The 12,682-nt window shown below is 41.5% G+C and overlaps 1 protein-coding gene across 1 annotated transcript in view; it reads left to right on the top strand.

Moving 5' to 3' along the window:
- Nucleotides 1–12,682, top strand: part of LOC121320429 (cystathionine beta-synthase-like protein) — a 118,331-nt gene that overhangs the window by 73,670 nt on the left and 31,979 nt on the right. Inside the window, exons 11-13 of the mRNA XM_041258757.1 lie at nt 10,671–10,776; nt 11,783–11,860; nt 12,396–12,530. Coding sequence (XP_041114691.1) covers nt 10,671–10,776; nt 11,783–11,860; nt 12,396–12,530 — 319 coding nt within the window. The remainder of the gene's footprint in view (nt 1–10,670; nt 10,777–11,782; nt 11,861–12,395; nt 12,531–12,682) is intronic.

Here is a 12,682-nt window from a genome sequence, read left to right as displayed (position 1 = left end):
TGTACCGCACAGAGTGTACTGTGGCAACTGCCACATAAATGATGTTAAAAATACATCATTCACTGTTCTTTAATTAGAATGGTTTTGAACCTGGCCAGGTCAAAGTATATTGTTGTGTTCTGCCTTATTTATTGACCTATTTCCCATTTGAATTATATCTTCAGGCTTGAGGGGGATTTGTCAGGGTTCATTGTATTTATTTGTTGCTGTTTCATTTGGTTCCAAAACACTTATACGAATGTACATACTGTATACAGTCTATTGAATTGTGAGTTCAGAATAATAGTGTAAGAGATTTCCATTTGATTTCCATCCACATTGATGTTACATATTGTACTGCTCTACAGTTGTTTGCCATTGCAGAAATTACTGAAGATAGAAACACACACCAACGAACTATTGGTCCCATTATTTTGCTGTAATTTAGACTTTAATTATCTGTTTTTTAAATTGGTTAATTTTGGCTTGTGTCTTAAAAGGTTGTTTGTTACAGTACCACCGAACCATACCGAAGGTATCGGACTGAGTGTACCACCACCGACTAGAACACTCGCTGAACCGTACCTTGCAAGGTATTGTACTGCACAGTACAGCACTAGTGCTCAGGCATCGTGCGGCTGTGAACCGGTCGGTTCATCTCGGTTCATTTTACTGTGGTATACCATCCCTGGTCCAGGACCAGTGGACCGATTTTTTTGAGTCTCCTTGGGCTGTTTTTATGTGTTTTACAGTGCTTTGCCTATAACATATTGCATAGCATTGCTGCTTGTGTTGTCTGAGACAACAGGTTTTTGTTACTGCACCAGCCCTGTTACAGTAGGTATTTGATACAGGCGCTGCAGCACCTGCCCTGTTACAAGCGGCGTTGCTGCTTGAGCAGATGTATCCAGCCTTGGCTGGGGCTTTGCCCAGAATAGAACATTGCTCAGTAATGTACCTACCCGCTGCTACAGGCACTGAATCAGTACTAAACACAAGCTGAGTGAGCAACTGTACTTTGTTTTTACTGTACATTGCTTGCTATTTGCATAATACCTGGGGTTAGTCCTGTGACACATGCAAGGCCAGCCTGCCTGGCTGGTACCAAGCAGGCCTTGACAGCCCAATTGCTGTTTTTTATTAAACTTTCTCTGCGAGTTTTGTGCACATTCCTCCAGACGCCCTGCGTCTCTACGAGCTGGTGTTCCCATCTGGGAATGTGGAGCCAGATGGCGAATCCCCTGCGGTTAAGCTCTTTCTGTAACGGCGGAGCTTATGTCATTGATCAAAAGGGCCGCTGCGGTCTTGTAGGTGCCCTGGTCTACAGAGGGTCCGTCCTATTGCATTACTGTGCAGTGGCGTTACTGCTTGAGCAGACGCCCCCTTGAGGGCAGCAACAGTATTGTACACTACTGTGCCAACCTGGTACCAAACCAGCCCATACCATTTTGGTGCAGTCCTGGTTCCGATCTGCTATCGACACAGGGTTTTACAATCCCAAGCTGGTACCAAGCAGGCCTCATTGACAGTCCAGTTGCTGTTTTTAGCAAGTTGAGGCAGCAACTGTACATACATTACGGTATATTGCTTGCTGTTTGCATAATGACTGGGTTTTATCCCTGTGACATATGCAAGGCCAGCCTGCCTGTGGACAAGCAGGTGCTCTTCCTGCCTGAGGCAGCAGCACACAAGTAGGCAATGGTAAACTGCATTTCTGAGTTTTGTGTGCATTCTCCAAGCGTATGTTGGAGAAACGTTTCTCTTGCAGCTCTACAGAGCGCTCTGCCTCCTCACCACGCGGCTCTGTGCCAAGTGAAAGCCAGGCACCCGGGAATAGAGAAGCTCTGGGCAGCATTTTCCCACAAGCACTTGTGCCTGATGGGGACAAAGTTTGCTCTGTTTGGTTCCAGCCTGCTACTGACTGTTGTTCCCATCCCAGCCTAGTACCAAGCAGGCTTTGTTGACAGTCATGTTACTGTCTTTAGCAGCCAAGGCAGCAATTGTACATTCTTAGTGTACATTGCTTGCTATTGCATATTCCACACACAGGTTTTTATCCCTGTGCCAGCAACTTCAGGGACCAGCCAGCCAGTAGCACCTGCGGCCAGACCACCGTCCGGCACAGAGGCAAGAATATCAGGCCAAGCCACAGGGTGAGCAGTGGCCCTAGGGTTTTGCTGTCACAGGTCTAGGGCCCCTTTTCAGGGAGCCATCTGTAATATTGGCATTGGTGCACCACAGACATCTGAGTTTTTACTACTGTTCAGACTGGCTACTTGGTGTAGTTCAAGCACGGTACCCTTCCTTTCGGGGCATGACTGCAGACTCAGTCATGGACCCACAGGACACTGCTGTGGCATCTCGAGAGGTAACAGCTCTGCTGCAAAAACAGGCTATTCTTATTGGTACACCCCCTCCAGTTGGAGGACGGGTTCCACTCCATACCCAAGTGGGATGGTGGCCTCAGACCAGTACTTTACCTCGGGCAATCAACCTGTTCTGAGCCAAAGGAGGTTTAAAATGTGGCGATGCAACAGCTAAGTTGCAGTCATTCAGGCTAGGCAATTGTTTCTCCAAGGTGGACCTCAAAGATGCCTATTTCCCTATACCCGATAAAAATCGGCACACTTAAGTGCCTGTGGTTTGTCATCAGGGAACAGAGTACTAGTTCAGGGTCTTGCCGTTTTGGCCTTTTCAAAGTGCACAGAGGTTATTCTGGCCCTATTGAGATTGAGTCTGAGACTCTGGGGCCCCATTGAGGTATCAGAGTACTCAGTTACCTGGACGACTGGTTCATCGTGTTCAGTCTCCAGTACAGGCAGAGGCCCACACGGAACTTGCCACATACTACTTTCACAGGTTAGGCCTGTAGGTGAATTGTGCATAGAGCCAGCTCAACCCTCGCAGACAGCCTCCTATTTGGGAGTGCGCCTGGACTCCAGGTCCATGCTGTACACTGTCGGACGACAGGGTGCAGAGAATGGCCACTTGTCTAAAGCTTTTCAGCACCCTCTCCGGTTTACAGTTCTGATGCAGCTCCTGAGCGGCCAGCCGTGGAGCCTGCCCAAACGTCCCAACCTGCTCAGTCAGGCGCGGGGGACATTGTGGCACCCAACCCACAATGTCTGGCCCTTGAACAGCAACATTTGAGCTCTCCGGGACTTCCCAACAGGGTTATTGACACCCTGCAGAATGTCAAAGTAGCATCCACACTTTCCCTTTATGGGTATAAGTGGGGAGTTTTTCAGACGTGTTGCTTGCCTAAGGGCTTTGACCCCACAGTCTGTCCCATGGCAATGTCATTTTTTGCAGGACCTGTTAATAAGGCTAATCCCCTTCTACACTAAAGGTCTATTTGGCAGCTATTTCAGCTTTCCATATCAAAATTGATTCAGTCTCCCCAGGAGGTCAGCTTTCTGGCTGGGCAATTTTTAAAAGGAGCTTTAGCGGCTTCAGCCACCTATGAAGGACATTGTACCTCGTTGGGGACTTAACGGTGCGCTTTAAGCAGTTATGAAGCCTCCATTTGAGCCCTTGCATTCAGCTGAGCTGAAATATTTGTCTTCGAAGGCAGCTTGCTTGCCTGCAATCACCTCTGCTAAGCGGATGAGTGAGATGCAAGCATTTTCAATTGCAAAAGCCTGCTTAATTATTGCAGAAGCCAGCACAAAGGTTACGCTTTTTTTGCTTTTTTTCAGAAGACTATCTCGGCATTCCACATTAACCAGACTGTGGAATCTGAGGCTTTTAATCCCCCTCCTTTCCAGTCTGGTCCTCCTTTCCAGAGGCAGTCTGAACAATTTTTTGCTTGTTATGGGGCTAAGTCCCATGGTAAAGCTCTGTCTAAGCAGAGGCTATCTAAATGGATCACGATCAGTCAAGACTGTTTATGAGCGAGCCAGCATGCCCCCTCCAGGGAAGCTCACTGCCCATTCCACCAGGGGCATGGAAACTTCGGGGGCTTTTGCAATGCAGTAGTGTGGACCACTCCACATATCTTAACATGGATCTATCAACTGAATGTCATAGATCCAGAAAACCCAGTTGAGGGTGCCTTCTGGGTCGACCCCAGAAAGTTGAAGTTGTTGAAGCTGCTTGATGAAATTCTAGGATCAATAAGCTACTAACAACCAAACGAGCAAGATGGGCTGAATGGCCTCCTCTCGTTTGTAAACTTTCTTATGTTCAAAAACAAAAACATTGAGGTGAGTTCTCCCTTGATTTTTAGCCCTAGTTATTAGTACTGGAGCTCCTCATGGTAACATGCAAGGTGGCCTTGGCCAAGCTTGTGGCATTCCAGTTGTCTACAATAATTGCCTTGCAACAGCTGTCGTATGTCTACCAATGAGGTAATGGTTACATTTCGTACTCTGAAGGGAACGTTGGGTTATTATCATAACCCTGGTTCCCTGAAATAGAAATGTAACCATTAACCTTCAAGGTCGCTGCGTCTATGATTGCAGCAATCTTGAAGGAAAAATGATATTGAGATCTGTACTTGCAGTCTGCTTATGCCCTAATGGGCAGGCCTGACTCATGCCTGTCACATGCTCTGATGAGCAGTCTTTGTTATAACTATTCAGGTTACAGCGTCTTTAAGGATAAATACCTTTGAGGTAATGGTTACATTTCTATTTAACCTGTTAAACCCCCAGTCTAACCAACAAGCAGTTTCCTCCTGGAGGGCTATGGCCTTAAATAAATCACATTATCTTCCAAAGTACAGACAGCACAGGCATGGTTCAGGGCTTGAATTCAAGGTAACCCCCTGGCCATTAGGACTAAAACCTCAGATTCGATATAAGTCTTGCTCAGTACCACACTGGAAGGAGATATCCAGAAAGAAAAACATGAAAAACAAGAAACCCTTTTCATTTGTTTATATTCTTTCATCATTTTTTCACCTTGTAGCACATGAAGAGAGAGAGATTTTTTTCCAGTGCTTCCCCAACATGTCTACTACACTGGGCAAACATTTTAAACTGATTGAACAAAGGGATCAAATTCTACATGAGTTTTTACAAAGCTAGGCCCAAGGGTCCCCGAACCTCTCCAAAAATAAATATTGTGTAAATCTTTATGGCCAGTCATACACTGGTTTCTTGAGCAAGTCTAAAAGGGAGGTTACCTTCTGGCATGTCACATGCTATACATTGCCACATGAATTAGATGTTGTAATCCTCTTTTTTACTTATTTGTCCAATATTTCATTCAAAAGGTGGCCTTTTTGGAGAGCTTTGGGGTGCCCGAAATGTATCCATGAGTATGCATGACAAATACTCTTAGTTCATATGCCACAACTCTCAGGCACATTGCTCTCACATAACTGTGTGTTTGTGCAGGAGAATGTTGCTACTGAGATTTTTTTGTAGCTCTGAATTTTCAGTACCTGACTGTCATACTTTGAAGCAAGTGAGTAACAAAAATACAATGTCAAGAAGCAAAATAATGAGATTTTTTTTTTTCTCAAAATACACTCATTCAAGCACTGCTGACAGGTGAACATGTGTTGATTATTGGATAAAGGCGTCTGCTAAATGTTTACAATAATAATAATAGTAATAATAATAATAATAATAATAATAATAATAATGAGATTGCAGACACCTTTGCTGCTCTAAATCTGGCTGCCAGACTGAAAACTCCTCAGTTTCTTTCATCTTTACTTTGATTGACATGTAGCAAACAAAGGAACTGAGTGAGTGATTGTTGCAGCAGGTAGACAGCTTATCTTGAAAGGCTAAGAAACCTACACTATCTCTAAGTGAGAAACATCACTCCTTGTAATCATGGAAATATAAAAAAGTTTGCTAAACACTCCCATGCAATAATCTAAATCAATAAACATCAATGAGAAAATAATAGACGGCCGGGAAGCAACAATTACTTCTTGCAACTTGTATTGCATCGTAAAGATCAGGGACCGTATACAGCAGCACAGTACAGATGAGACATGTTGTTGCTCTTTATTTATTATGTAATAACAATTGTAAAAAAATGTTATTTTTATGTGCCCCTTGAGTCAAATGGTTGCATTTTCTAATAACATTTACGTAAAAATGCATATTGAAAATTACGCATAATAATGATAATAATAATAATAAATGTAGTTTGGATCCATTATACTTACAAATCCTGAAGAGGATCCAATCCATCTTCAAATGCTGCTTCACAGACGCTGAAAATCAGCGCTCTCCAACCCAGAAAGTTGATTATTTTTGCCGTCACTTTCACTATTGTCCATCTCCTCCAAAACTTCAAAAAGACTGAATCGACTTCTTTTGGGATGCTTTGGAACACTGCTCACCATTTCGTTCGATTTTATAAATTTTACAAATTGAAAAATTATCAGAAAACAGTAAGAAACCTTGATCCTAAGTGTGTAATGCTGAGCTCTGGCTTTCCAAATATGTGACTTGCTTACATACACACATCGATTACTCTTCAGTGGATTAGGTTACAAACAAAGTTAAGGTATGACTGGACAGCTTGTGACCTCCCCTACAACGTGATCACTGAGATTTCACCAACAACAGATTCATGTAAGGCCAGAGCAGCGAAACACGCAGCTAGTTGATCAGAGTTGTTTTTGAACCGTGAGGTACTAGATACATTGCGAAGGGAATATCTCAGCAGTGAAATGGCGAATTTGAAAAGTTTCATCACTGTTTGATGGTAGGAAAACAACATTTTTGACATTGAATCAGTTTTTTTTGCTGTTTTGCTTTTGTAATAATATTATAGATTATTTTTGAAATATAATGTGTAATTGCAGTACCATGTTCCGCCCACAGAACAGGGGGGCGTAAGAGGTTAAGGAGGCAGTGAAGCAGTGTTGTCATAAGAAACATAAGAAAGTTTACAAACGAGAGGAGGCCATTCGGCCCATCTTGCTCGTTTGGTTGTTAGTAGCTTATTGATCCCAGAATCTCATCCAGCAACTTCTTGAAGGATCCCAGGGTGTCAGCTTCAACAACATTACTGGGGAGTTGATTCCAGACCCTCACGATTCTCTGTGTAAAAAAGTGTCTCCTATTTTCTGTTCTGAATGCCCCTTTGTCTAATCTCCCTTTGTGACACCTGGTCCTTGTTTCTTTTTTCTGGCTGAAAAAGTCCCTTGGGTCGACACTGTCAATACCTTTTACAATTTTGAATGCTTGAATTAGGTCGCCACGTAGTCTTCTTTGTTCAAGACTGAACAGATTCAATTCTTTTAGCCTGTCTGCATATGACATGCCTTTTAAGCCCGGAATAATTCTGGTCGCTCTTCTTTGCACTCTTTCTAGGGCAGCAATATCTTTTTTATAGCGAGGTGACCAGAACTGCACACAATATTCAAGATGAGGTCTTACTAGTGCATTGTACAGTTTTAACATTACTTCCCTTGATTTAAATTCAACACTTTTCACAATGTATCCGAGCATCTTGTTAGCCTTTTTTATAGCTTCCCCACATTGTCTAGATGAAGACATTTCTGAGTCAACAAAAACTCCTAGGTCTTTTTCATAGATTCCTTCTCCAATTTCAGTATCTCCCATATGATATGTATAATGTACATTTTTATTTCCTGCGTGCAGTACCTTACACTTTTCTCTATTAAATGTCATTTGCCATGTGTCTGCCCAGTTCTGAATCTTGTCTAGATCATTTTGAATGACCTTTGCTGCTACAACAGTGTTTGCCACTCCTACTTTTGTGTCGTCTGCAAATTTAACAAGTTTGCTTACTATACCAGAATCTAAATCATTAATGTAAATTAGGAATAGCAGAGGACCTAATACTGATCCCTGTGGTACACCGCTGGTTACCACACTCCATTCTGAGGTTTTTCCTCTAATCAGTACTTTCTGTTTTCTACATGTTAACCACTCCCTAATCCATGTACATGTGTTTCCTTGAATTCCAACTGCGTTCAGTTTGAGAATTAATCTTTTGTGCGGGACTTTGTCAAAAGCTTTTTGGAAATCCAAATAAACCATGTCATATGCTTTGCAATTATCCATTATCGTTGTTGCATCCTCAGAAAAATCAAGCAAGTTTAGTTAGACACGATCTCCCTTTCCTAAAACCATGTTGACTGTCTCCCAGTACCCTGTTGCCATATAGGTAATTTTCCATTTTGGATCTTATTATAGTTTCCATAAGTTTGCATATAATAGAAGTCAGGCTTACTGGGCTGTAGTTACCTGGTTCAGTTTTGTTTCCCTTTTTGTGGATCGGTATTACGTTTGCAATTTTCCAGTCTGTCGGTACCACCCCTGTGTCAAGAGACTGCTGCATGATCTTGGTTAGCGGTTTGTAAATTACTTCTTTCATTTCTTTGAGTACTACTGAGAGGATCTCATCCGGCCCTGGGGATTTGTTTATTTTAAGTGCTCCTAGTCCCTTTAACACTTCTGCCTCAGTTATGCTAAAGTTATTTAAAACTGGATAGGAACTGGATGACATGTGGGGCATGTTGTCAGTATCTTCCTTTGTAAAAACTTGTGAAAAGTAATCATTTAATATATTTGCTATTTTATTTTCTTCCTCTACGATTTTGCCATTTGTATCTCTTAAACATTTAATCTCCTCTTTGAATGTTCGCTTGCTGTTGTAATATTGGAAAAACATTTTGGAATTGGTTTTAGCTCCATTAGCAATGTTCATTTCTATTTCTCTCTTGGCCTTTCTAACTTCCTTTTTGACTTGCGTTTGCAGTTCTGTGTACTCTTTCTGTGTACTTTCTTTTTGGTGCCTTTTTTCACTGAATATTTTTTTTAATTGATCTATCAAACCATTTTGGCAATTTAGTTTTACATTTAGATTTGTCTACTTTAGGGATGTAATTGTTTTGCGCCTCTAGTACTACATTTTTGAAGAACAACCGTCCTTCTTCTGTGGGTGTTTTCTCTATTTTACCCCAGTCTACTTCTGTTAGTCTCCGTTTCATACCTTCATAGTTTGCTTTTCTAAAATTGTAAACCTTAGCTTTAGTCATTACTTTTGGGGTTTTAAAAAACACTTCAAATGAGACCATGTTGTGGTCTGAGTTTGCCAGTGGTTCTCTGACCTCTGTTTTAGTTATTCTGTCTTCGTTATTTGAAAAGACTAAATCAAGGATGCCTCCCCTCTAGTGGGTGCCTTGACAAATTGTGTTAGGAAGCAGTCATTTGTCATTTCCACCATTTCAATTTCATCCTTCGTGCTACCCACCGGGTTTTCCCATTTTATATGGGGGAAGTTGAAATCCCCCATTAGTATGGCTTATCCTTTGCTATACGCATTTCTAGTGTCATTGTATAACAGATTATTTTGCTCACTGTCTGAATCTGGCGGTCTATAGCATGCTCCTATTATTATGCCCTTTGAATTTTTGTCCGTTATTCTGACCCATATTGATTTGGCTTTATTTTCTTTGTCCAGGTTTAACACCTGGGCTTCAAGACTGTTTCTTATGTACAGCGCTACCCCTCCTCCTCTTCTGTCCTGCCTGTCTTTCCTATACAGTGTATACCCACAAATATTATATTCGTCCCCATCACTTTCAGACAACCAAGTTTCAGTAACACCTCTCACATCATAGTTACCTGTTAGTGCAGTAGCTTCAAGTTCTAGAATTTTGTTTCTGATACTTCTAGCATTTAGATAAATACATTTAATGGTTGTCTTACCTGAGTTGTTGTTCTTGTTTTGATGCGGTCTCCCTTCTGTTTTTTTGTTGATTTCTCCCCCCTTCCTTTCCAGTTTAAATGCTTCTGAACCTGCTCGAGGATTTTTTCTCCAAGTAGACTGGTTCCCTTGTTATTTAAGTGCAGTCCTTCCCGTCTATACAGATAGTCCTCATTGTAGAATGTGGTCCAATGATCAAGATAGGTGAAGCCTTCCCGTGTGCACCACGTGTTAGGAAGCAGTCATTTGTCATTTCCACCATTTCAGTTTCATCCTTCGTGCTACCCATCGGGTTTTCCCAGAGGTTAAAGTCCAGTGCTTGAAACCAGAAGGTCACCAATTCAAATCCCACCTCTGCCACTGATGGTCACTGGTTCAAATCCCACCTCTGCCAGACTGACTCACTGTGTGACCCTGAGCAAGTCACTTAACCTCCTTGTGCTCCATCCTGCTGATGAGATGTTAAATCAACCTATTGTAAGTGACTGCATATAATGCACAGTTCACAGCCTACCTCTGTAAAGCGTTTTGCGATGGTGGTCCACTATGAAAGGCGCTATATAAAAATAAAGATATTATTGTGATATTATATTGTTTCAGGTAACCAGGGTTATGATCTTTTTTGCCTTGTTTACACAGCTGCCCATATTGTCTTTCTAGGAATTTATGAAATTTCCCAGAGTGAATAATCTGTAATTATTATGGTGTCTTCTTTTCTGTGGTAAAACATAGCTTCCAAATAGAATGTCACTTGCACCTTGCTGTATCCTAGTCTTTCTTAAAGGATTTCATGTTTTACTATTTTTACTACTTTGCTCCCTTTTGCCGCAGTAACGTTTCCAGTAACAAACAGTGAAAATAATAATAGCTAAACAGTCTGTTACCTTAAGTGCAGGTTTATTTGTTTTGGTATTTTGTACTATTTTAAAGCCACTAGGGTAATAGCAGTGCTGTAATTAAATTGTTGTCACTGACGAAGTTACCCATTACACACCTTTCAAGGACAGGCATAGTAATGTCAATGTCCTGTTCCTGTGCAGGAGGTAGTTCTGGGACTGCCATGGCTGCAGCAGTGAAAGCAGCACAGGAGCTGGAGGAGGGCCAGCGCTGCGTAGTCATCCTGCCTGATTCCATCCGCAACTACATGTGAGTGAGGCTGGACCAACGGGGCTTGAAGGATTTCTTTTATCCAATGGGAAATAATATTGTATGGCCATGTTTTTAAAGTTGTGAGATGTTCCACAGTTATTCCCTAAGTGGATGCATATCCTATCAACTTTTGTGGAGGTACCTATACTATACATACAGTACCGTGAAAAAGTATTTGCCAGTCAGATTTTCTGCATTTTTGCATATTTTTGACACTGAATGTTAACAGATCTTCAACCAAAATGTAATATTAGATAAAAGGGACCCTGAGTGAATTCCTGGACAATTTTACACTTTGCTCTTGGAAAGATTGGCAGGATGTCCACTCCTGGGAAGATTAACTACTATCCCACACTTTCTCCATTTGGACCATATGGCTCTGACTGTGGTTTGATGGAGCCCCAGAGCCTTAGAAATGGCTTTGTAACCCTTTCAAGACTGATAGGCATCAACAGCTTTTTTTCAGAGGTCTTCGTGGCATGATGTGCCTCAAGAACCTGTGTGCTGACAACTTCACTCTGATGGTAAGGGCCAAAGTTAGTCAGATTTATATTGGGCAGGGCAGGCCCAAATCAGGCCTGATTATTAACCAAAGTATTCAAACAGCTGACCCGAACTATCCCTTTAATTGGGTTGAGTTAACTAGGGGGGTAATAATCTTTTCACACCTGAAGATTGCATGTTTGATTACCTTGCACACCAGACAAATGAAATAAGCACCAAGCTTCTGTGTCTCTTTTTTTTCTGTCAGACTCCCTCTGTATACTACTAACCCACAAAAAGATCTGACCAAGTTAAATGTGAAAAATATGCAAAAATGCAGAAAATCAGACGGGGCAAATACTTTTTCACGGCACTGTACATTTGTCACAATTCTGTTGTTAATATATATAATTTCTGGGCAATTGGAATAAGAATGCTGTTCTATAACCTTTGTGCGTGTCTTATGGTTAGTTAGTTTTTCCATTGTATTGACACACATGTGTTCAATTGCTTTTTAAAGGTCTAAGTTCTTGAGTGACAAGTGGATGATCCAGAAAGGGTTCCTGAAGGAGGAAGATGTCATGGTGAAAAAGCCCTGGTAAAGAGCATCCACTTTTAGAGCACTGGGATTATGAATGTGGAAAAATTGAGTGTGTGTGTGGGGAGTAATTTTCAGAAAGAAGACAGTTTTCAAAATCTTAAATGGTAAACCAGTTATTCTTTCAAAATTCTTGTAAAGCAGATTATTTAGCCCTGAAAGGTGAGCTTTTTGAAAAATCATTTGTTGTAACCTCCATCCATTTCTCTCACCTAAGCTTTATATATACTTAATTACAGCCCTTAGTCTTGTTTTTTATATACTTTATTACAACCCCTACTCTTATTTTATATATACTTTGTTACAGCCCCTACTCTTTTTTCATTACCAGTATTTATTTTGCTTCATGTTTCAAACCTTTATCAAAAATGTTACTTCTCTTACTTTATGCCTGTGAGACTAATTTTTGTTCGCCCTGATGAATCTGTATATTAAAATACACAAAATATCCATGTAAAATCCAGCATCAAGCTATTCATCACATATTTGTATAATACAATACATCCTTGAGCAGCTCTGCTTCTTGATCCTGTAGGTGGTGGAACTTAAAAATCCAGGAGCTGAACCTCTCTGCGCCTCTAACTGTGCTGCCCTCTGTCACCTGCCAGAGAACAATTGAGATTCTCAAAGAGAAGGGCTTTGACCAGGCCCCAGTCGTGAATGAATCAGGGTATGTGTTGAATTGCCATGATCTAAAACTTGACTGCCAAGGTTTCTCGGGAACTACTTGTGTCACGGCTGCATTTCTATAGCTTGCAGCTGAGATCACTAGGCACACTTGAAAGATCCAGTGTCATAGTGTAACCTTCATAATGTGAGACA

This window comes from Polyodon spathula, chromosome 9, assembly GCF_017654505.1.
Source record: "Polyodon spathula isolate WHYD16114869_AA chromosome 9, ASM1765450v1, whole genome shotgun sequence".
In the NCBI taxonomy this organism is placed as follows: domain Eukaryota; kingdom Metazoa; phylum Chordata; class Actinopteri; order Acipenseriformes; family Polyodontidae; genus Polyodon; species Polyodon spathula.
Note: the sequence above shows the minus strand (reverse complement) of the source record. Positions and strands in the feature narration are given on the sequence as shown.